Source organism: Barbatula barbatula (genome assembly GCF_947034865.1).
Source record: "Barbatula barbatula genome assembly, chromosome: 19".
Lineage (NCBI taxonomy): Eukaryota > Metazoa > Chordata > Actinopteri > Cypriniformes > Nemacheilidae > Barbatula > Barbatula barbatula.
The window spans coordinates 6,375,787-6,401,421 of NC_136782.1; the positions used below are offsets into that span (position 1 = coordinate 6,375,787).

Consider the following 25,635-nt stretch of genomic DNA (forward strand, 5'->3'; position numbering starts at 1 on the left):
GTTAATGCATTAGCTAACGTGAACTAACAATGAACGATACTTGTATAGCATTTATTAATATTTATTCATGTTAAATTCAGCATATACCAATATATATATATATATATACATTATTAAAATCAAATGTTGTCACTGTTAACATAAGTTAATGCAACATGAACTAACATTAACAAGGATTAATAAATGCAGAAAAACGAAATTGATCATTGCATTTACTAATGTTAACTAATAGCACCTTATTGTAAAGTGTTACAAGTGTGATAGAAATCCAGGTTATCAGATAAAAACATTTCCTAAATACATACTGTTGTATTGCTTAAAAGTGAATGTAAACTTGTTTTTGTTGCCGTATTTGAGGTGTTAAAGATACAGAGCATCTTTTCTGTTATTTTCACCGGTTTCTCCAGTTTTCATTCTCTGCAAACAAAAGATTTTTTATTGACATTTGGAGGAAATATTGTTAGCAGTTCACAGAATGAAACAAAAATGATCATTTACCTAAACACATAGCTATAAATAGTAAATTTAGAAAATTGAATGAAAAATGTTTCTATTTTTTTATGAAGGCCTTAGAGTGACATTTCTATTATTATACCATAATGTATATGGACGTTTTAGTTTGATGATAAAATGTAATACTTTTACTTTGAAGAACAAATTGTGGCTTTTGTTAAACAGACACGCGTGGAACTGGAGAAATCTATTTTAATTACAAGGTAGGAATAATGTGAGAAGTTTGTTTACTACATTTAAATATATATAAAAAGAAAATGTAAACAAATCTGAATAAGAGTGACATGACCATGTAGAATATCAAGAAAAGCTTCAAGTGATAAAAGAAAAGGAAGATATCTCAATGTGAATAAAATGATCTGAATGATGGAACCTTATTTGGCTTCTCTTCAATGTCATACTGTCTTTCATCCCAAACACATTCAGGTACTAAAGCTTTTCAAAGTCTGCTTGGTGTGAAAGTGTTGCCACCTTGTGGACCTGCGTGTAAACATATTTGATCTTTTTTGCACATTGCTTGGGACTTTTAGAAACACTGTTAAAACCCTCCCCATGCTCTTCGTGACATCAGGCAGACTGTCAAAAGTTCTGTACATAACTCCACCCCTGTTCAGAGCACACATATCAATGACATCACTGAAAGATGATTAAAACATCTGAATAGCCTAGAGACAAAAGATGAGATGACCAACAAAAGAAATCTTAAAAACATGAATTCCCATGATTGCACCACCCAGAAAACCTCCAAACAAATATACCCTGTGCACGTCCTGGCCAGAAGACAAGAATTGACCGGTCATTGTTGGCACGGCATCTCAAATGGTCCCCAAACTCACAGTACAGCGGTTTCATTACCTGGTTTTGGATTTGCATTGCGTCTTTTCTACTGCGTCATATTCTCCAAACCTTATTTAAATGTTACATTGCTACAAATAAACTTTTTTTGTAAACACTGAGCATCAATCCAATAAGTCAAATGCATGCGGAGCTACATATTGAAGATTTAATGTGTGGTCAGATGGTCAGCAGTTTCGACCAATCAGAGCCTGTATATCTGAACGTCTTTGGGCTATCAGCCAGATACCTGTTGCATTTTGACACATACACACATAAACACTTTTATCATCATTAGCAAGTAACAAAGGATATTTGTGCAGACCTAAGCCCGAATAAAAAAAGACAGTGTTCTCTGTATGTGTGTGTGTGTACATGTTCGTCAGCCCTCTGCTGGCTAATACAGGACAATGTTAATAGATTGTCATCACATAGTTTATCCACTGGGCTGTTCTCTCTCCACCTGTGATGGAGACCTTGCTCTGCTATGTCCCATTTCTCCCAAAATGCTCAACTCCATGTCAGACAGGTCCTCGTCTAGCGGTCCAGAGGCATTATCCTCACAGTACATGCACTCCTACACAAACAGAGAGGCAATAGTATTAGTTCATCTCCACTTACTATTTTTATTTTCTATTAATAAACATAAGCAGGCCTCAACAATAAGCACTGCCCGGGGCCAGCATGGGAGTCCGTCGGGCCAGTTGACAGAACTGGCACTTTCCTGATCAGGGCAGCGCTGTCCTATCACAAAAAATGACCATTTTCTTGTAATTATATATTAAAATATTCTCAAGAAGAGGCAAAGGAAAGCTTGATTCTGTTTGAATGGGGTGGTTGAGATATGCGCGCGGCTAGAAAGATGCATCTCAGACAACGTGCAAAATACTGAATTGAGTTCTCTTTCACATCTTCTTGCTCTTAAACAGACATATCCACACAAAATGATGTCACAATGCCCATTGTAGCAAGTATCCTTGTAAAAGTAATCCGTTATCTCTTAAATGAAGTTTGGAAAGAAACTTGTGTGTATCAATATATTAGATCCGTGCATGTCTTAAAGGGGCAGCAGCATAATAATAATCGCATGCCCAGTAGATCAGATCCTAAGCGTTGCACGCTAGTCAGACTGTTGCACGACTTGTACTCTATATTCGGAAGAAATCAAGTCTACTGCAGCTCACAGTCATATACAGTACACACCTTGATGTTGATGGCGTTCGGTAATCCTCCTCTCCTCATCCAGGGGTGTTGATCGATCAGTTCTCTACGCTGTTCTGAAGAGAAACGTGGCTGATTCTTCTGCATACGCCTCAGACGCTCTCGATCATCTCCCAGAACCTTATCCATGTCCCTGCTCCAAAACAAATGACAATACATCACGGTAGAGTCAGTGACACATGCGTGTTAACGCAATAGTTTACCTACAGTATAAACAGACGTGTTGCCATTACCAACACTTATTTTGTTTCAAACCTGTAGAACTTCATTGTAATCCAAATGTCAAATGTTTGGGATCATATAGCTGCAGACAGGTGCAGACGCTCACCTCGACGGCACCTGATATGTCATCATGACACAGTCATCAGCCTCGTTCATAAGCCTCCATACAGGCTCTTGAAGAACATATTTAGCCAAATTCTCCTCGTGGTCCTTCTTTGTCTCGTCGCTCTTCTGATTGTTTTCTGAGGAGTCCACGCTGCCAAAATACTTGCTCGTGTTGCTACCTACAAAGAACCGTAATAAAGTAAGAGCGAGAAAATACTGTTTCGTTTTTAGAGCTCATGCTGAATGTTAAAGGAATAGTTAATCCGCAAAATGAATATTCTTTTATGATTTACTCACCCTTATCTTATCCAATACATTCATATTTAAATTCTGCCACTTTATCTCCTAATACGTATAGTATACATCAGTAAACAAAACATCAACAGTGCGTTACCAAATCTCATTTTGAAGCAAAACGATAGATGTGTAAAAAAGTTATTTAGCTAAATTTAATCCAGACATACAAATTATTGCTAAAATCCAATATGCCAGCGAATCGTCACATGTCTTATGATACTTTTTCATTTCATTATGAGAAAAATGGAAAGCAATGAGATTTAACATGATCAAAGTGCTGCCATATGTGCTGCCCACTTCCATTTTATTTTTGTTTCAGTTTAGCTAAATCATTTCAAATGAGTAATATTTCACAAACTCATCGTTTCGTTCATTTAATATTCCTTTAAAGGTCTGAATTACCAATAGTTAGAGTGTAACACAGTATTTGTTTATTTTGTAATATTTATTTTCATGTAGCATCAACGTTTAAGTGTATATTTACCTCAAGTAAATGTTGAGCTTATATCATTAATTACAATATATCGGTATATTGAAAATAAACAGAAACTGTTAACATTTTCACATATTTTACTAATAATTTTCCAATTTTCGCTTTCAGAAATGTCTAGAAAATTCAGTAGAGAAGGTTGGATGAATCGATGATGGGTGACTTCTTGGTCCGTTAGTCATAAAAGACAAAAACCATCAAATGTACACTTCTGATAAACTGTTATGTTAAACTGTTGTTTTGAGCTCAGTGTTGTGCCAGTACCTTGTTATTTTTTGCGTATGAGTAATGATACCGAAATGTTTAAATGTGTGAAAATATTTGGGTTTTATTGTGAGTACCACTGATGTGATTTCCGTATTCAGTATTTTAAACGTAAAAATTAAAACGAAGCAATTTCGTTCAAACATTTTTCAAGAGGTTTTTTTTGTAGTTGAATTACATTCCAGCAGAATTAAGCATAAGCACCTGTGCAACTGTTGTACGTGTTGCAGTCATTGGATGTGAATCCCGTAGATGCAGATGTGGCCGAGCCGGTGCCAGAATGAGAGTCTTCCTGCAACAACAGTTCCAGCACACTGCTGGAAGACCAGTGATCGCTGCAATGACCGCCGTCACCTGAGCAACACGCCTGAAAGAGAAGCCAAAGAAAAATCAGTGGCTAGGTCTGACACATGATGCGTTTGACAGCTGTATATTTCTTTACCTGCTGTAAGTCACCAGTTGCAGCAGTGGGGATATTGACCGATGTGTTATTTTTGTCCGGTGCTGATCTGCAGTTCCCCTCAGCGGAGGATGAGGGCGCTGCGCTGTGAAAGTCCTGCTTTTCTTCCAGCTGAAGCAGGTCCAGCTGCAACGGAGAACTACAGCGGGACTCGAACAGCGGAGGAGAGTGAAGAGACGGACACTCTGCAGACCCCGCATCGGGCGGTTTGGGGACCGATATCATTCCGTACGGGAAAGGTGTTTGTGGCGTAAACGGCTTCTGGGGAGCGAAGCCGGTGTTGGGCTGATTTACGCTACACTCTTGAGGCTTTTGGATGAGCTGCGGGGTGGAATACGCTTGCTGGGGCTGCAATTCTTGTTGGGTGGAGTAGACTGGTTGAGGTTGCAACGACTGCTGTGTGTTGTAGGCCTGCTGGGGCTGAAAGGGATTCTGGGTATTATAGGCCTGCTGAGGTCGAAAGACAGCACCGTTAGCATAGAATGGAGAGCGAGGTGCTATACCTACTTGTGGCAGCACAAAACTGGGCACAACGAATGCCACAACTGGCGTGACCAAAGGAGGAGGGAGGGCAGGTGTACTGGGCGTGGCCTGAGGGCCCTGGGAGCTTGCCGTAGGAGCTTGAGGCGGGGCGGCGGATGGGACTATGGGATACAGAGGAAACCCTGGAACCACGGTGGGAAACGGGACTGAGAGTCCAGACTGTGAGGTCTCTGAGGGGGACCATGATGTTTGGTTCAAACCCTGCAGGGGTGGGAGAGGTTTGTGCTGAGACGTGACGTAATCCGACGAGTCGGGATGTTTCGTACATGCCTTCTTTGACTTTTTGGTGCGGCGGCTCTTCTTGCTGATGGGCTCTGTACCAGGTCCTGGTTTGGACCCACGAGCTCCTAGAAAGTACAATAATGATTATAGTAGACTGGGACAGACCATCATGATGCACGCAATGATGCAAACCAACACAAATTATATGCTGTCAGTTATATTGCCATATGTGTGGTGTTAACAGCGAAAGTCGAAGTGCACTGTATAGATTTGTTTAAGCATGTGTCATACCTTCACCTTGTGCTCTGTTTCTCTGTATGCTTGGTGGACAATCTCTACGGAGAGACTGAGTGTGACGGAGCTCCCTGGAGCGGCTGAGGAACACACGCTCTTCTTTCTGCGTATGTGCTGCCAGCACTTGCTTCGTGAGGCCCAGTTTCCTATAGGCCTCCTTCTCCACTGTGTGCGGGGAAACCACGCTGACAGGTGCGGAGAGGGCGGAGCTTTCTGCAGCATCTTCAATGATCTCTGCAAATAACATATGGAAAACATTTGGTATCGCAAATATGGCAATCAAAATATATATATATAATATCCCTTGTACCCCTAAAGGGCTGTGTGCATTCATATTTTGAGAAGAACACAATCGTTTAATCTTTTTGTAGCATATCTGCAAGCTAAAATGTTGTCTTGAATAACATACGTCACTTGGGTAGAACTTGTGAATCAGCACCTGATTCTGGTTGGGTTTTCTTGTCCCCAACATGCACAATTGTGCTGCTGTAGGAACATTGAGACACAACACTGTCCGCTTTGGTGGGCAGGTCCAACGGTAATAAAGCCCCTCCCATAACTGGGGCCGGACCTGATGGAGGCTTGTCATTCGTCTTCATAGACATAGAGGGCAGGATCTCCATAATTTGTGGACCTAAAATCAACAAAATTTGTCTGTGAACAAAGATATGGAAAACTAATTTCTTAGGTGTTTTGTTTACAAATGAGGAGTTTGTCAAACATGTTTTTTATCAGGCTTTTATGTTTAGGTTCAATCTTTTCATTTTAATGGCATTGTAAAGGTTATTAGTCAGTATTCAAAATGCACAAATGTCACTTTAGCCATTTCATTGGAATTTCACAAATGTGACTGTCTTTAGCAGCGAAACCCTCTAAGGGGCTGTGCCCACTGAGGCACTTTTACGCGGCTGAAAACGCCCGCTGAAGGCGCGCCGTTATGCCCCACGTAATGCATTTTTCAACTCCGGGCGCCCAGTCGAACACCATCGCTCGCAGCGTTTCTGTTGGAATCAATTGCAAAACCACGCCGTACACCGACAGAAAACCTCCACTTCTTAATCTTTGGGAAACTAAATTAAACAAAAGTAAATAAAAGTTACAGAATCACTAAAGATGCAACTACAAACATTGCGCATATTGAAAGTCAGAATGTAAAATTGATGAAACTGAAGCACACATTAGAGATCGTTGTGATTCATGTGACTGCCAGGTCCAAGGCTGTTTTGCCTATCTTTGGTGGCCGTGGAAACGAATTATTGCCCGTCAAAGATTTATTTGATCATTAAATTATTAAAGGGTTAAAAAAAACCTGACCAAAGCTGTATTAATAAAAGGCGTGAGGCAGGGATTTGATGAAATTATATGCCGAGAGCATGTGGTCAATATGCTCTCTATTTTGACGTTAAGAGGCTTTCACATCTGACCTCCTCATATATGAAAGAGAAACATTGAGCGAAAAGTGCACATTTACCCTTGGTTTGCTGCAGACTGGCCTTGGGGGCACTCCTGTCCTCGTCTGAGTTTGAGGAGGTGGTGTTTGAGTAGAACTGGTACTTCCGCTTCACTGTATTTGGGACGTTACAGCTCTCCAAGTATCTATGTGATACTCAAGTCAGTAATGCAAGCATGTTCAGAGCCCAATATAATCACAATTATACAAATGCAACAAACCTGATAACGCTGTCCAGGCAGCTTATCTGCTGGTATGAGTACGCCGAGCGGTTCTGGATTTCCTCCATTGCAGCAGGTCCATCTCTGAGTGCTGAGTCTTTCTGCTTTACAACCGAAGACTTGAACCCTCCTAAAGACACATAGCAAATACTCAAACAGAGGCACGTCAATGCAGTTCATGATGCGTTCTTGCAGGTTTTTGTGTTTCGGAAATAAACGGATTGATTTGAACTCACTGTCTGAGCTCTTTTTCGGTTCTGCTTTGGAGCCCTGCTGGTCCTGTGCTTTCATCAGATGAACACCTTTACAAATCTCCTGAAATGACCTCTGAAAAACACAATCCCTTCTTTCAGATGACGAGGTTACTATCATTTTCAAGTTCACGGTTAGTGTTCAGATAAGTCAAAAAGTCACATCATCCGGGATGGCATGAGGGATGTAAGAGATCTTCATTTTTAGATCAATCTTTCTTTCCTTCAACCAACGAAATAATCGACAGATGAAGATGAATCTGTATATGTATGAATCCCCCATTGACTCCCATAGTATGAACATTTGTTTTTGAAGAATGTAGGACACCAAACAGTTCTGGGACACTTTTGACTACCATTGCATTTTGTCCTACTATGGGAGTCAAAATCTGTCTGTTGTGGTTCATCTCAGCACTAAAATCAGTGTCTGTGTGTAAGAATGAGAAGTTTCATTACCGGTTTGATCTTTGTCTCTTCCTCTTTTCCCGCAGTTTCAATACTCCTGTTTCCACTGTTAGCAGCGTTGCTATTTCCATTACTGTCACTAAAGGACGCGATGCTCAGCAGGTGCTCACGGGAACCATTGCTGCCATGACTACCATAACCACTGGAGCTCAAGCTGTGAACCGGCTGCCGGACACACAAGTTTAATTGTAGCACTTTTTACAATACACATCACTTCTCATTTACCAAAATCTATGCTATATTGCCATTAGGGTTTTTTTAAGACCGATATCGTAAAAACAATTATTGCGTGAAGAGAGAAAAATGATGCACCTGTAGAAGTAGTCTGTGAATCTGTTCAGCGATCTCCTGTATATCTGAATCCATGATCTTTTCATCTGTGAATGCAGGTGCTGAAAACACATCCGCGTTCATCGGCCCCCTGTGCACATAAGCAGAATAATACACATTGAACACTAGAACTGAATAGAAGAAGATGAAGACGAAGAGTAAGTCTTACGTTCGGACTTTGTGCCGTCCGACAACAAAGGACACCTTGCGGCTCCAGGGGTTCACGAAGCTACACCAGCTGCTATCTAAAGTGATGTATTCACCATTCCTCACACAGAACCGGATGGAGTGATCGAATGGCTGACCAAGATACTGCAGAACTGCGGGAAAGAAAAGCAATCTGTGAAAAGAATACTCAATACTTTTTTCTCAATTGTTTACACACATTTTCTGAAAGCATGCCTCATATTCTCAGAACTCTACACACAAATCAAAAAACACAAACACAATGGGCAAAACCCCTCAATTCTCCTTCAAAATGAAACTTCACATTCAAAACAATGTTCTTTTTTCTCAAAATGGTATTTTGTTTTCAAATGACACACACAAACCATCATATGAATAGACATTTATAAGAACCAGTTGAACACTGATGTGCTCTTTATAAAACACTATGATCTATGTAAAACACTTCTCCATTCATCATAATGACTTTGGTCTTTATTTGGTTCAGTGTTACACTTACTACAGACAGTAGGCCTACATACATAAGTGTGTTGTTAAATATTTTTAGTATATATATATATAAAATAGGTTTTATAGTCAGAACACACAAATACACGATTACAAATATATTTTATTTTCCCAACAAAAAAAATGTACAGTGTACATTCCAACCAACGCAAAGTTGCACATACAGTGGTTTACATACAAAACAACAGAAGAATTTACTGTATAGAGTTACAGTAAAAAAACTCTGCTGCATCTTCTCTTGGGTTTGGGTCTGACCAGAGCACCTCATCCACATCACAAGCAATGTTTTTCAGTCCAGCCATGAAAAGCATCAGCTGCTATATCTCCACATGCGTCTTCCATAGCTTGGAGAAGGGGTATACGTGTTTGTGACAGGTGTTTGCCCATGTGATGAGTCAGTGTTCATATTTGAATGGCAGTGTGTTCCTTGTGAAAACAAGAGATTTTTCTGCCCGAAAATTGTGCCAAATGCAGAGAATTGTGTGAAGTGTTTTGAAAAAAGTGTGTTTTAGAAGAGCAATGTGAGTGTAAAGCAGGAATTGTGCTTGTAGTTTAGCAGAATTGGTTCAGGGGGTTGGTGAATGAGTTACATGTTGTGGTCATTGTGTCTCAAGTACCAATATTTGTGTGTAAACAACTGAGAAAAACTGTAACTGTGCAATGTCACTCAACACACGGTCTTTGGTTCGTTTAGATGGTTCATGTAAACCAAACGCTTTAAAATAATATAATGGATTAAAATGATCAAATTTCAACATGCAAGTGGTTCCAAGCCATAAAAATTTCTTAGAAATGTGAAAACATGATATGGGCAAATGTTTTTTGGCATCAAGTGCCCCCTTGTGGAAGATGTTTTTGTCTCACAGGAAACACATGGATAAGTACAGTTACCTGTTGACCAAAACACACAATAAATCCTTTTTACTCAGATTTTGTACTCTTACTTTTCCGGTGCACTGCCAACATGAGAGGTCTGTCACTGGGGTGGAGGTGTAACAGAAGTGGGGTCCCAATCAGGTCCTGGGGCAGGTATCCTAACAGAGGCACTGCCCTGCAATGCATTTAAAATGTACTTGGGTGATTCTATGTGTTACACAAAACTGTTGTTAAAAAGATTTTACAATGATCTCTATAGAGTTACAAAAACCGCATGATGTGATTTTAAAGAAAACACTCAAGGGAGTCTTCATCATTCACCAAACGAAATTTCTGAGATCTTTCTTTTTCAGATGAGCATTGACAGTCATGCCAATCCACACAAACCTCTCGTCGACATCCTGAAAGACGCAGTTGGGTGTATGTGTTGTGGTGAAGATCCTCTTTTCAGATGGAATTCTTGGTGCTGCAAAGTAAAAATCACAGAAGGTCTTTGAACGAGCAAACGTTGCGTCAGATGTAATCGTAAACGTAACTACCTTCATATCCAGAGTGAACTCTCTCAGCTAGTATGAGACAACAGAAATGTTCCTCGGAGAGCTCAGCGTCCTGGACCTTCATCAGATACGGAGTCATCCTGAAGGGATAGTACTGGAGATTTCCTTCCTTCTCTTTACCACCGCTACGCACACATACAAGACCGACAAACAATTAAACTGAATTTGTTTATTTGCATGTTAATTAAAGCCTCTTACCTGATTCGACAGAAGAAAGATTTCTCCGGCGTGAAATCAGTAGATGATGACTCTGAAAAACAGCGAAAGAGAATAGCATGAGCGTGAGTGACTGACATGACTGACATAATGAAAAAAATTAAGAAGTGCAATTGACCCTTCGTCTGGAGTTTGATTGACAGGCGACTGGACCAATCATAACGCCGATATTATACGCCCCCTGTTGCTATTCGTCATTTTGTCTGACAATCAAACCATATGGGCCCTATTTTAACGATCTAAGCGCATGGCGCAGGTGCTCTTCAGCGCGTTTACTAGTTTAACAACGCTCAGGCGCATGGTCTAAACAGGTTGTTCCGATTCTCTAAATGGAACATGATCTCAGCTAAAAATCACGTCGCTGTGGAACCTTTGTTGTCATAATGTACAACAATAAAGACGTCTTAAAACAGACTCATATAAGAAGACTCGTCCGGAGTTTTACCTCATAAGACTGTGAGAATCTAGGTTCTCCTGTGTCGTGGTTTACATCAACATATTTCATTAAGAGTCAAGATTGGGGGGGTATAGAAGTACAAAGAGTTCCAGACATCAAGAACAAATGAACCTCTATTTCTTTACCCTAGACAGAATGACTGAATATGGTTTGATGTGACTGTCCATGCGTCAAGTGGTTTGTTCTGTGCTTACTCTCATTTCCTCATTTCCTCATTTTATATATACTGGACCCATAATAAACTTTGACTTTGAGTGAACTGCACTTCTGTGTCTGTGTCATTCTTGATCCCCGGATCTGCTGAGTGTTCCATCGACTAGACTTGTGTCAACTCTTTACCTACACAAAGTAATTATCTTACATAGATTGACTGTCATATTATCCACGCTTAAGGACTGCATCTCATCAACACTGCCAGAATATTAGCGTATGTCTTATTGATCTTTACGGTCATAATCACAGTATCACCCGTTGCCAAAAGATTTCAGAAACCAATGGTGCTCTCCAGATGTTTGGTCGTAACAGCAACCAAAGTAAGTTAGGCTGGAGCTTCCATCTTTATTTTGTTGACTTTATTTTGAGTAACTTTCACATCCTGAATATATAGTTCAAATGTATATTGCAGACTTTCTAATTGCTTTTGGCTGAAAGTACATGTAATGTTTTCCCAGAAATCATTATTTCACAATAAATATTCTTTAGCGCAGTGGGAGCGATTTGGCTGATGTCAGACAAAACAAATGGGGGCGGGCTTTTGCGGAGGGGCAATTGAGTACCGCAGAGATGGCATATGTTTGTATGCGAACCCCGGTTCCATCGCCCCAAAGTCTATGGGTTTTTTTAATGGGTTTTTTGGTACATCCCCTTAAATAAGGTCTGGTTATAACCTGCTTGTGATTTTTTTTACATTTATTTTGTCGTTAAAACGGCGGTTGCTAACAAGTTGCTAAATGCTACTACTTCCTTTGGCGGGGACATAAGACGTCGTCGGCACATAAATCTCACAAATAATGCAACATGGACACGAATGTCTAAAATCATTGTTGGGGATTCATTCACGGAGTAATTACTGGCCAGGGAATACGTTTTTAATCAAGTTTGAGAAAGTTGTCAGAGGATTGGTGGTGGTGACGTTGATATCTGTTTAAAGCATCTTTTTACTTCTGACGAATAGCAAATTTTGTGTTTAACTGTAAAGATGATCTTGATAGACAAAATGTGTAAACATCATGAACGTTTGTCAATCACATATCTTATTTTTTGCGATCTTCCAAAAGGCTTTCGGTCAAGGGAACCAGCACTTCCGGGTTAGCATACAAAAATACGTCATCTCTGAGCCACTCCATTGAGAGAAAATACAAGTTTGATTTCCATCACCAGTGGAAGACCTCAGCTCCCATCATTCCAAGCTGCTTCAAGCACATGCTACTACTTTGTTATTGTTTTGTTACCTGTAGTGGCATGAAGTACATACTGTGCCTTTCTAGATCAGCTCACATGTGTAAACTAACCTGTACCGGTGCACATGCTCCAGGATGGCAGTCTGTACGGTGTGGTGAAGCTGTAGAAAACGCTAACGTCACGAGGGGTCAGAAACTCCACAAACTTGCGGTCTTTGAACTCATCTTTCCTGCAGTTTAGGATTCCTGCTGCTTGCTCCGATATATACACAATCTTCCCCGTGATGAGGGACACCGCAACGGCAAAAGTATCCTTTACAGAGAAATACATTATTTACATTCTTTTAATACTTTTATTTAGTTTTTACAGGTTATCGTGAAACCATGAATCATGTATAAATAGTAAGTAATTCAGGGAACTTTCATAAAGCTTTTGTATGTTTAGTCATTGCCATTTTTCTCAGCACAAACATGCTGCTTTTATTGTAAATGAAGCTTATTAGAATTCCTATTCAAGAACGTCAAAGAGACAGCAAGTCTCCAGCACGTCTCTTCTCCTTGCTTCGTGTGTTACTTACAGCGTTTTTGAGGGTGTATTCTGAGGTAATACTGTTGATTTCTTCAATAGTGTATGAGGACACATCCAGACCTGAGGGCTGACTGTCATTGATCATGAGCATCTGGTAGTACTCTTCATTGGCTGGAAAAGTTGTTACAAGAGCTTAAAGCATTTACAGCATGTGACCACAGCATAGATTTATTTCTCCGTATGTTCAGCATTCCTGACCTTTGACCTGTTTGACACTGCGTAAGCCGTATCTGAGAGCGTGAAGCGTGCTTGCACGGCCCTTGATGCGTTTGTCGGGTGGAAGGTGATATTTCAGCTCCTTCAGGGTCTTGAAAAGCTCTTTCTGAGTCTTTGCCTTTGCAGACTGTTCACTACTGCATAAACAACACAGGCATACACAGCTCTTGATGCTATTTTACACATGATATTTGTTTTCCAAGACTTAAACCAGGACTAGGTTTTAGTTAAATTAGGATATTTAAGCCGTTTTAAGACCTAGTGAACATCTTAAGACAAAACAATCGCACAGTAATATTTTATGATATGTCAATGCAAGTTCTTTCCGATCAAGACACCTCTAACATTTCAGTTAGTCTGGGATTAGTCTTGAGCCCTGTCTGGGAAACTGCCCCTTGATCTGTTGAATGCACACTGTAAACTTAAATATAGTTTTTGAATCACCTTGTTTTTTGCGATTTTCATATACAGTAGATGTTTTTTGCAAACATGTTTTTACAATGATATTTTTCTTTATTATTTATCTGTAATGGTTGTTGGTGGTTTACCTGCAGCCGCTGGTGGACGGGTTGTCTTGCTCTGAACTGATCAGGCTGAAAGCATTGTTACTGCTGGGAGGGGACAGACTTTGAGAGTTTGAGCTACAGCGGAAAGCAAAGTGAAAAAAAAACACTCAATATGAAAGGATAATTGATGGCAAGAGGTCAAGCTGTTATTTCCAGGACCTTACATCATCTTTTATTCTTTGCAAGATTGCTGCTTTTGTCAATATTTCAAACTAAAGGTAGGATTGAGAGTCAGAAAGGACTGACAAACAACTTTAGGTTTACCAGAGGACAGGACACTCTTTCTACCTACAACTCTTCAGTACATTGGGGTTCAATTTGGTTTTTCTTTCTTCTTATTGTGTATATATATATATATCATGTAAAAATTAACAGGCTACTTACTGTAACTGTAACACATATTTTGCTATGCATTTAAGTTTATAAATCGTGTAAAGGCACTAATATTTAAAAAGATCCTATTGATGATTGCTTACTTTTTTCCCGTTTGCTCTTCACTTAAGCATGTATTTAAGTGCAACACTTTTTTTGTATCTTGGCAATTCCAGCGTTATGGACGTGACATAAACATGGTCAGAGAAAGTTTTCGTTACAAATTTAGAAAGATTGTAATATGATATGTCACGCTATGAACAAATGTTAAATAAACATGGATGTGTAAAAAAGGACATGGTTTTTGGGAGACGACAAACTTTGTAGGATTTCTATGAATTAAAATGCACAAACCTGAAGCAATAATACGCAATGATTGGAGAAGGGATTCCTCTTTATAGAACATAAAATTGTTGCTTAATTTTATATATGAATATGTACCGTTATGGTTGTGACAATCCCGAATAATGGCACTTGTGCATGACAGTAAAAAATCATGCCCAAACCTAAAACAAATGCTTTAAAAACTTAAACGGAGACCTCAAATTGGTTTTTTAAACCACCAAATGTTGATATCTCCTCAATAAGCATAGTGAAAACAGTTGGTAAAACGTTATTTTCCATGGTACGGTTGATACGGCCATCTCACCTCTTGTCACTCCCTGATGATGCCATGATGGCAGAATCCTGTCTGTGTCCGCCGGAACTGCGCACAGACTCGTTTCCGTGAGATTTGCTGCTGTGAGACTCTGTGACGCTTCCACTGAAGCCGTTTCCACCCATCTCCCGATCCTCCTGCATCTGGGTTTGGAGTCTCGGGGAAGGGGGTGGGCTGCCCTCTGAGGCCCCGGCCATATGGTGCAGGTGAGACACGGAGCCACACAGGGATTGGTGCTCCTCTGCTTCAGACACGCCCCTGTACAGGTAGGGCTTTGGCTCAGTCTCACCTGACATGGACAGGGTCAGAGGTTACATTGCAGGTCAAGGTAACCTGACCCCATGGCACGTGGTAACTATAAACACATAAAGGCATTAAAAACAAATTTAGCATTAAGTAAATGCTTGGCTGAAAAGATGTGTTTTTAATCTAGATCTAAATTGGGCGAGTGTGTCTGATCCTCGAATAATATCAGGAAGGCTATTCCAGAGTTTAGGTGCTACGTATGAGAAAGCTCGTCCCCCTTTGGTGGATTTAGTTATTCTAGGTATTATCAAAAGTCGTGAGTTTTGAGATCTTAGAGAGCGTGATGGGTTGTAGTGTGATAGAAGCTCTGTTATGTAGGTAGGGGCTAAACCCTTTAAGACTTTATAAGTGATTAAAAGAACTTTAAAGTCAATACGATACTTAATGGGTAGCCAGTGAAGGGTTGATAACATTGGGGTTATGTGATGGTATTTTCTGGACCTGGTTAGAACTCTGGCAGCTGCGTTCTGAACTAACTGTAGTTTGTTTATTGATGATGGAGGACAACCACTAAGTAGCGCATTACAGTAGTCAAGTCTTGAGGTCATAAATGCATGAATAAGCTTCTCCACGTCAGCAACACATAGAATATTTCGTAACTTGGCAACATTTCTTAGGTGGAAAAAGGCTGTTTTTGTGATATTTGAGATGTGATTTTGAAATGACAGGTTGCTGTCTAATATAACGCCTTGATCTTTTACTGTATTTGTTGGAGTAACGGTACATCCTTCAACTTGCAGTTTATAATCAGAAATATTTGGTTTGCTTGTCTTTGGTCCGATAAGTAATATTTCTGTTTTATTAGAATTTTAAAGAAGGAAATTACAGGTCATCCAATGTTGTATATCTTTAATGCACTCTGGCAATTTGGATAGCTGTGAGGAATCATCTGGTCTTGATGAGATATATAGCTGAGTATCATCTGCACTACTCTCTGAATGGGTTAAATGCAGAAGTCAGTCACCATATCTGACAGGTCACCAAAAGTGATCAATCTTAATTTCACCCTTCACGCTGATCTGCAATCCATTTATTGGCCTTTGTCTTGCAAAATTATGAATGATCTGCTCTTTGGACTGGATTCACTGCCATGAATACAGCAATACGCACTCAGAAAGGAAAACAATACTATACATTGGGAAGACTACGTAAATAACATTAATATTGATGTAAATCTTACAAAATATAAAGACTATTGTTTTTTCCTGTCCGCCCTACACACGTTGACCCGCAGTGCACTGGACGCTACTGTCAAGTTACACTGACACAGTTATGTCAAAGTCATGCTTCATTGTATTTGATCACTTTTAAACTGTCATACCCACAGAAAAAAGCTAAATTAGTTTACAGTGGATAACAATCAGCCAACGTCAAAAATAAACGAATACTGTACTTTTGTTTTCCGCGCATGCGCGGTGCGTTGAGAGTAATGCAGCATACTTTCTTGAACAAAACGAAGAAAAACGAAGCCTGATGTCACGAACCTGAAGAACGCGTTTGACGAAGGGTTTATTCCAGATGTTTTCTCGTGTCCTCACATTTGTCCCTCTCGATAAGAAATCCTGACATTCTGTACAGCGCTCCAGCGGCACAGGCACAGATTACCTCACTATTACTGGATGAGGCGGCGTCTCACGCGCTGACCTCAATAGCGGCCCCTCCCCTTCTATCTTCTCATTGGTTGCCACACCAGGGTCTCCATAGGAAACGCGGTCGAGTGACGCAAATCTCCGCTCATTGGTGGATTCCTCTGTCAGTCTCTTTATATAAATCGTCACAGCGCTGCACGTGGATTTCCATGCTGTTGTTGTTGTTGTTGTTGTTGTTGTTGTTATGTTAGTTAGCGGATGGTTGACAGTAACCGCATAAAGTTGACCAACGAGACCAGTCACCGCATTATATAAAGAGAAATATGATAAAACGCACGCAGTTTGTACAGCTATCATGATTGAAGATGCCTGACGTTGACAGGAAATGTTACGAACACCATAAATTGAGTTTACACCAAATAGTCCTTTGCCATAACAGTATTGAATTCAGAGAGACGCCTTGACATTATGAGGTATCGATTACTGATAACAGTATTGCGTCACTTTTGCACGGTTTCGCACTGTGTTGTATAACGGTACGAGTCACAGCTACCTCATTTATGACGCGTCACGCAGAACTGATTGTGGCCAACAAAGCAGATCGTATGTCATCATGCATTTTGTGCCATAACATATATTACGTAAACGTTTATCCTCATAACAAACAGCACATTGAAGATGTACTTACACACATATGAATGTCATTGCATTAAATCAACTTTATACGGACCACTTGCTTAAAGATATGATGTCAACTTTCTGAGCCATCTGTAAAATGACCAAGTGGATGTATGTCGGTTCCCATGAAGCTCACGGGGGCAAGAATCCCCGCACGAAACAAAAATATAAGAGAAGATACTGGAAGATATAATTCTGTATATACAAATATTTCCATACATTGGTTTACAATTATAATATAAACAAATAATTATCTTGTGCTTTATTCAATACATTGTAATATTGTAACACATTAAATGACCAATATATGTGAAATTATTTAATACGTTGACTGTTAATATATGGGAAAATATTCTATCTTTGCGCAAGGTTTGACCACAGCACCCATGGACGTGTTCAATGAACGTTTATTTGTCAGAAAGTGTCCAAATACTTTTTATTTCAAATTCTAAACTGCAGATGTAATGTATAGTATTGTTTAGTATAATTTTGGGGGCGCCACCACACCCCAGGCTACAGTGTCAAAATTAGAAGTCATCCTCAAGTGTTATAAGAGCCTTCCATCCACAGGCAGCTGTAGGTCAGTACATTCATGATTTATTTGTCATGCGTCACAAGAAAACAACCCCCCGCCCTGCGTTAAAGCAATGTTATATTTGGAAAAGTAAAGCACAGACTACCCAAGACTAAAGAACAGACTATCATTCTGAAATATTAATATGAAGCCTTACACATTTCGTTGACATTTAATATTCAGTGCATTTTTGCTTTTAGGTCAAAAGTAATCCAGGCATTGTAACGGTTCAAAATAACAGAGTTGAATGAAAATAACTTTAATAGTATTTCTATGAAATGGACAAGACAGAGCAAAGCCTGTATTAAAAGGTTTGTGAAGTCAAAAGATCAGTGGCGTAACATACAGCAGCATGAGCACACGCGCACACACATTATAGATTTATAGTTATACATTTACACTTTGCTTATTGCACTGTCAAAAAGAGGACTCTCCCCTAAATATCGCGGGAACAGAACCAGTGGACATTCAGGCATAACCTGCTTTAGTATAAAATCTCACTTATATTACAGATGCATATCTTTCTCTTATATTTACTGCCATCGCAGCACAGGAAACATGTCAATAATTCTCTCAATGTTGGTTTTAAACTTTGCGCTGCTTTAAATAATCTCATCATGTCACAGTAGATCTTTCCACTCATTCATACACAGACATTCGCTCTCAGTGTCAAGCACCGTTCATTTATACATCTCTGCCAAGAGCCAAAGCAGCACTAGATACATAAATCATGTTATCAGTAGTACAAACATTGATTCATTACTGTCTGTGGGTTAAAAAAATACAACCGTGAATACTACTGCCAGTGCTATCTGTAGACTGTGACAGAACAGCAGGGCTTTTTACATCCCCCTTTTTAATCTTCTCTGTATTTTGTGCTGACTGAATGAATGGGAAACAGAAATAGTAAATAACCCATCATTTCAAAAGCAATCTCAACACTAGGTACCTCAATTTGTCCAATTCCTTCAACTGTACCATAACCCAGGATGGGGCACAATGGAGTGTTGACTTGTATTTGAGGGCTACAAACTACGTGAGCTCAACACAGAGAAAAGAGGAGAGAAGTATATTTACCCAGACAGTGTTTTAGTTCAAATGATCCTCAGGAAAAATATATGTTTGACCTGCCTCCACAATTGTTCATTACAGCAATATCCACTATAAAGTAAAAGTAGAGATGGCGCTTATAGGAACAGTAATTATTAAGACGCTAAAAACCCATAAAGTCTTACAACATGAATCCAGTGTTTTGAAGATATTTCATCATAATAAAGTAGTCTGGCACATACCAAAAAAAAAGTTACATAGAAATTAAAACATTTCTTGCGCAGTAATGCTGTCGGATTGGTTTGATAAAATGCACTTCTTAGCTTGTCCATTTTCAAAAGTCCCAGTGCAATGTGTCACAGCTATATGTCAAAAGGCCAAAACCTGCCTCGTCCGATCGCTGCACAAACTGGATCACATATAATCCAGGACGTCCCGATTCGAACCGTAAGGACACATCAATGAAAACGCTCTCTTTAGTTCCCTTCTTTAAGACTATAACCTCTGATTCCACAATGTGATGATGGTGTTGATATCCCAAGAGCTGTAGAAACTGCGTATCTCTTCGCCACGTTTCAGATCATCAATGTTCCATAGGATGTCGTCATATATTAAGATTATAAATAAACTGTAGTTTATTGTATTTCCTGGAGTACCCTGATGTGTGTTGATTTGGAAGGGTTAGGAAGGGTGGGCCACATTGTGAGCCATCCAGTTGACTTTGGTGGTCCAACTTTCCCTCAGAGCTTCATCAAACTTCTGCCGAAACTGTTTAAGGGCTTCCTCATCCGTTTTACCCAACGCCAGAGAGTCCTAGAAAACACACGTTACATTACTACACTGATTATAAAGGGTGCACTTTTCAGTACAGATCAAAAGTTTGTTTTCATGTCAAGCCATGTTATGTAGTTTTGTAGACAAGAAATATAATTGTGCAAATGTCTTTCATTGAAACGGAATATTTTATTGTAAAATTGTTTGTGAGATGACTGAACAATAATAATGCAGTCAGTAAGTGCCCAGGATAGATGGAAACTTACTTCGTAGCTTGACTATATTGAAGATGCTATAATGTAACAGTTTTGATTTATTTTAGATTTTTTATTCCATTCTTTTAGTAAACGGTTTTGATGAATTGATTTTAACACCGTGTTGTAACCAAACGCAACGCCGCGACACGCAATAAAAGGTATCTTTTCCATATTCCGAGGTTTTGTCCTAACCAGCAGCGACAGAGCTGCGCGATTAGCAACGGCCGTTTCTCTGACGGCTACGCCCACACAACAATCTCATTCGATGCCGGTTCTGTACCTCATGAATATTAAATCGCCAAACAAGGATGAAGAGAGGCTATATACGTTTGATTACAAACATTTCTATTCTGATTCAGCTGCAGCATGCGAGGTCAGCGTTGAAACTGGTAACTTTGCATTATTGCTCCTGTATGACATATCGCTTATTGCTTCCTGAACTCTCTGTAAGTCGCTTTGGATAAAAGCATCTGCTAAATGATGTAAATATACATATGAATAGAGAGGGAATTCTTGTAACTACGTGTCAGGTTACCTTTAAATACTGGATATCTTTGACAGACGTGAGCTCTGGCAGGCCTGCTGTCAGCATCAGAGCAAAGAGCGTAATAAACAAGTTTCCATTTCTCCTCAGAATCAGATACGCCTCTTCGCAGTACTGCCTAAAACTACACATGCACAAAGTATTGTGTAATATTAGTAATGGATGGTAGACAAAGGCCAACAATCAAAAAGAACTGCAAACAAGTCTGTCAGTCACGAACTTTCCAAACTTCTCCGTGTTGCTGGTTTTGCCCTGTTGAATCACGTGGATGAAGTCGTGAGTGAGGATGAAAGGAACGCGCTCACGCTTGATTCCAAACTTAGACTTGAAGTTCCCCAGAATATGGCCGAAGTCTATGTGGAAGAGCTGAAATGAGAAGAGAGACACACATTAGGTTATAACAAACATTCAACGAAACAATATTACGTGTAAAATTGTGTGGCTTCACTTTTGCAAAGTGCTATAGTACTTACCTGACCTGTACTGCGAACCATGATGTTGTCGCTATGGCGATCACCAATGCCCAAGACATAGGTGGCAACACAATAACCAGCACACGAGAGAGTGAACTCTTCAACGGCTTTCTCCAAAGCATCACTATTTGAACAACATATCGCCAGTCAGTTTTTGACTCGAACAGTGGATATATATATATTTAAGTAGAGTATAACACTGGCTCGTATTATAAACATAAATCTTCAACATAAAGTTATAAACATAAAGTCATATTCATATATACACACACACACACAATCATTTAGACGGGTTCATCTTAACAACAAACTAATGTTAAGACGCACGCGCACTTTTGTGCCCCCAACTAAACTTCCGGTACACATTCACAAACAATAGAGTCCCTGTAGATGAATTCTGATAAAAATCTAAAGAAACCGAGAAGAACCGTTACTTGGCTAAACTTGTCTCTCCAATATATAGAATTTAGCCTGCAATACCAAAGTCAACCACTAAATGTCAGTGTACCACTAGATGTCAGTGTACCACACGCTTTCTTTAAATGCGACCAGACTACAAGACCCATTCAACAAATTGTTAATTTAATAAAATGAACATACAACAAAATTCAACAAATCGATGATTTAATACAATTATTACACAGTCAAATAATAATACAAATGAAATAACATAAATATTTATATTATTAGACACAAGCAAACACAGGGGGGGTCAGGCATGCGTGTGTCCGATGAAACGGTTTATAATTAATATAATTAAAAGACATATGCCTGCAACATAACTTTCAAATCACATGCCAGCTGAATAACTCCAGCAATTATATTGAGATAATGTTATGAATTGACACCAAACATTAATAGTAAAATGTCAGTTGAATAAATGCCAGGACAATTCGAATATTGCTCATATATTTGTCCATGTTAAGGACATACTCCACCCAAATATGAAAAATCTGTCATGATTTACTCACCCTCAAGTTGTTCCAAACCTGTATAAATGTCTTTGTTCTGTTGAACACAAAGGAAGATATTTAGAAGAATGTTAGCAACTGACATTTCTGGGGTAGTCAAAAAATGGTAGTCAAAGGTGCCCCAGAACTGTTTGTTTTCCTGCATGTGTTCAACAGAACAAAACATGGATATTTCAATAATTATTTCTACTATGGTTGCCAACGGTGCCCCAGAAATCTCAGTTGCTAACATTCATACAAATATCTTTCTTTGTGTTTAACAGAACAAAGACATGTATAGAGGTTTGGAACAACTTGCGGATGAGTAGTTCATGACCGAATATCAATTTGTGGGCTATCTATTTTTCATTATGCAAGCTATGATAGGTGAACATAAGGCTTTCACGTTTATAATATTTGAACCATCGATGGCTGTCATTCAGAAAAGTGTACCATAACTCACCCAGAGTTCTTGTCTTTGAGCCAGTTCAGTAGAGCGTCTTTATTGAAGGCGGCCGCAGCAGCCATGTTACTGCTTGTTTTTTGGATGTTTGCGATGGTATCCGCTGAAGACACAACCTCAATAAGACCCGAGTGATCTCCTGTCGCCAAGCAACCGTAAGGCACAATTCTATAAGAGACGAGACAGGAGATTAAATGACCATTTAAGAGGTGATATCTGAAACACTAGAGGGAGCTGTTATTAAACGTTGGGTGATATTATGATGGGAGAAACTAGACTTTAAGTCTAGCAAAACACACGCACACACACTACCTGAGATCCAGGTTGGCCTCCTTCCACAGTAGATCCATTAACCTCAATATCTGGAGAGTCAACATGTCCTGTCTCAGGTCTGAAAAAGACAGATTCTTGCAAGTTAGGTTTGGAATCCGTTTGCTTTTCTTTGTCACCTTCTCATCCAGCATGTATTTCTCTCACCATCTCCGTTTTTGAAGATGATGCCCAGCGTGTCTCCACCCAACAGCTTATTATTGTACACGATCCAGAGTGGCTTCATCTTCGAATCCATGTATCGGCACTTCTCCACACTGCCAGACACAGAAATTATTAAAAATATATACAGTGTTGTTTTATCATCGCGGTTCAAGTAAGGGATAATGTACAGGCAGCCGGTTGTTATCCCAGACAGTGCGATTTGCGTAGGGTCTCGCATCACATTGACGGGTCTAATTTCACGATAACAGCCGGCTGCTTGTACATTATCCCGCTAATTACACGACTTCTCGGCACATCATAAACAACTGGACATGAAATGTGAATTTGAAATATTTCAGTGGCTTTCGCTTTTAAGGTAAGAAACAACATTCAAATGTCACGAACAGGCAATTTGGTTTAATTATTTATAAATATGATGTCATGTATGTAAATTTTTTTTTTATTTTGACAAATTAAATATAAATGTCAAAATGATTTGCTGCATCCGGGTTACTGTGTTATTAGCTTTGAGTGGTTGTTATCTGGGAATAATGAACCTGCAAATGCTGCGACTGGCCAATCAGAATCAAGCATTCCAAAGAGCCGTGTAATAACAACCAATTTAAAAAAAAACAAAGTTAGTCTGCACAATTTTTCATAAATGTAATAACTTTCTCAGCCTCTAATACAAGCTTTTTAAGAAATAAACACACACGCACAAAGATTACCTGACTCCAGCGAGAAGAACGCTGGGATCGAGTGGGGACTGCAGGTCAGAAAGGGTCTCGATGAAACCCGTCTGTCTAAGGCACGTCATCATTGCCTCTTTGAGATGGGCCTCTTTTGTTTTGTTTTTGGTTTTGATGGTGCCCAGTTTAATCAGCTCATTCACTGCTTTCAGCTTATTAAGAGCTTCAACCTACAAAACAACCATTGAAAAACTTAATACCGCGTTCAAATACACAAATACATTTCTCAGCTTTATTTCTCTTAGAAATAAGAAATCGTTTGGGTGAAAAAGTCACGTTGGACAAAAACCGCTGCTAAATGCAGAAATGTGAACGTAAAATATAAAAGTTCTGGAGAGATTTGGTCCGTGACCAAAATGACCCCATACCGTTTCTACCGTATTTCCTAAATTTCGTATCTCTCTGTGTCAGCCACAGTGGGGTGGAGTGAGAAATTGTTTGCAATACACAACCGCACCACTAGATGCCGCTATATTTTATAAACAAGACAAAATATATTTTTCTCAATGCAGGGAGAAAAAAGGGATTATTTGATTCTCCCATTCAATCTAGTTTATTTTTACCTCACTAGCAGATATTTGACTATTTTTATAAGGGTAGTTGACAGACTAAGATGAATATTTGTCCTATAGTGTGACGGCAAAAAACTTACAATGAAGATAAATCTGTCTTATGCTACTGTATATAATATAAATATGAATAATATAAAACAATGTAATATTACAAGTTGCCTAAATTGTGCAATGTAACACAATAGAACACATCTATATAAGATCCAACATGTTAAAGCCCATCATGAATACTATATCAGTCCATTATTACAGTACCAACATCAATGACATACTATCCTCTTGTTAAGCCGGAGGTCATACACCGCCATATATGGAAGGTAATATACTGTTTCCGGGTCTAAACGCTCAAGTCTAATATGTGCTCACGGCGAGCTATAAAACTATTCAAAACGAAATCCCACATGGCCAGTCTGCGATTTATTTTTCATAATTTATTAAAATATTGATGTAGGAGATTCCGTGAGCCTGGTGACTGCAGTGTATACTTCGAGTCAATACATGTTTCGCTTGAATATGCAATATGAGTTAACAGTGCTTATAAACAACTGTTTAAGCTGTAGCCCTGCTTGAAATGAATAGATGCTTGGACCCGATAAAGGTATTTCTTACGTCACCACTTAACAACCGAATAACAGCAAATAAAAAAAACAAAGCAGCTGAAGAAAGGAGATCATATACATCTGATAATGCCTTATGAGAGAATTTACATTTTTGGGATCTAGTAAATCTGCAAGCATTCAAATCAAAGCACTGAATGTTATGAATTTTAAACCTGACAGTATAAATAATGACAACACGTGCTGTATTTCAATGTCGCACCTGTTTTTTGAGAACTTCTATGTGCGGGATGCTTCCTCGGCAATAGGCTTCCAATATCAGAGCAAAATGAACGGATACAGATGAAATGTGCATCTCAGACCTGAAACACAAACACACGGTGGCAACATAGACTCATGGTACGGAAAGCTTACGCAAGAGCTGAAGTATTCCTGAGCACACTTGCCTGAGATGCCAGAAGAGGAAATGTCCGATCTTGCGGTTGGTCTGAGCGCGATCCATGAGAAAGCGACTCAGGGCACAGTCATAGTACGGCTCATAGCGCAACACCTGCACCAGCTGCAGCAAATACTGCAACAGCTCATCATCACTAATGCGCAAAAATCAACAACACACAGTCATCATCACCGTTCCCAACAAGATTAATAATGACTCCATATACAAATGCGACACTGGGAATCAGTCATTTGCATCACTTGATATTTTTTAACCCAGCTTTGACAATTTAATGTCAAAATATGTTATTATAAACCGTTTCACTGTTTTCACACGTCCGGTCTGTGTTTGGCTGGTTTCTAATAATATAATCAATTATATTTAATTTAATTTATGTTAATTTCAAT

At 39.4% G+C, this 25,635-nt stretch overlaps 2 protein-coding genes across 5 annotated transcripts in view; both read right to left on the bottom strand.

Moving 5' to 3' along the window:
• Nucleotides 1–688: 688 nt before the first annotated feature.
• Nucleotides 689–16,709, bottom strand: LOC306908540 (period circadian protein homolog 2-like). Of its 4 annotated transcripts, none has more exons than XM_079481497.1 (23): nt 16,573–16,709; nt 14,774–15,137; nt 13,735–13,827; nt 13,169–13,323; nt 12,960–13,081; nt 12,493–12,694; nt 10,507–10,558; nt 10,291–10,433; nt 10,139–10,217; nt 9,820–9,926; nt 8,352–8,502; nt 8,165–8,273; nt 7,844–8,017; nt 7,373–7,463; nt 7,137–7,266; nt 6,937–7,061; nt 5,905–6,099; nt 5,469–5,699; nt 4,389–5,296; nt 4,151–4,313; nt 2,897–3,074; nt 2,551–2,701; nt 689–1,924 (listed from the first exon to the last, which is right to left on the bottom strand). In XM_079481497.1, exons 2-23 carry the CDS (start codon nt 15,076–15,078, stop codon nt 1,784–1,786), a joined length of 4,005 nt encoding a protein of 1,334 aa, XP_079337623.1. In that variant the 5' UTR covers nt 15,079–15,137; nt 16,573–16,709; the 3' UTR covers nt 689–1,783. The 4 variants fall into 4 exon arrangements, with proteins under 4 accessions (XP_079337623.1, XP_079337621.1, XP_079337620.1 ...); XM_079481495.1 differs by having other exon boundaries at nt 5,463–5,699; XM_079481494.1 differs by having other exon boundaries at nt 2,551–2,704; nt 5,463–5,699.
• Nucleotides 16,710–18,167: 1,458 nt separating this feature from the next.
• Nucleotides 18,168–25,635, bottom strand: part of pik3cb (phosphatidylinositol-4,5-bisphosphate 3-kinase, catalytic subunit beta) — a 39,100-nt gene continuing 31,632 nt past the window's right edge. The window contains 10 exon segments of the mRNA XM_079481324.1: nt 18,168–19,792; nt 20,546–20,678; nt 20,775–20,920; nt 21,028–21,151; nt 22,441–22,608; nt 22,753–22,831; nt 22,918–23,027; nt 23,643–23,833; nt 25,055–25,154; nt 25,239–25,382. Coding sequence (XP_079337450.1) covers nt 19,661–19,792; nt 20,546–20,678; nt 20,775–20,920; nt 21,028–21,151; nt 22,441–22,608; nt 22,753–22,831; nt 22,918–23,027; nt 23,643–23,833; nt 25,055–25,154; nt 25,239–25,382 — 1,327 coding nt within the window. The 3' untranslated portion in view covers nt 18,168–19,660.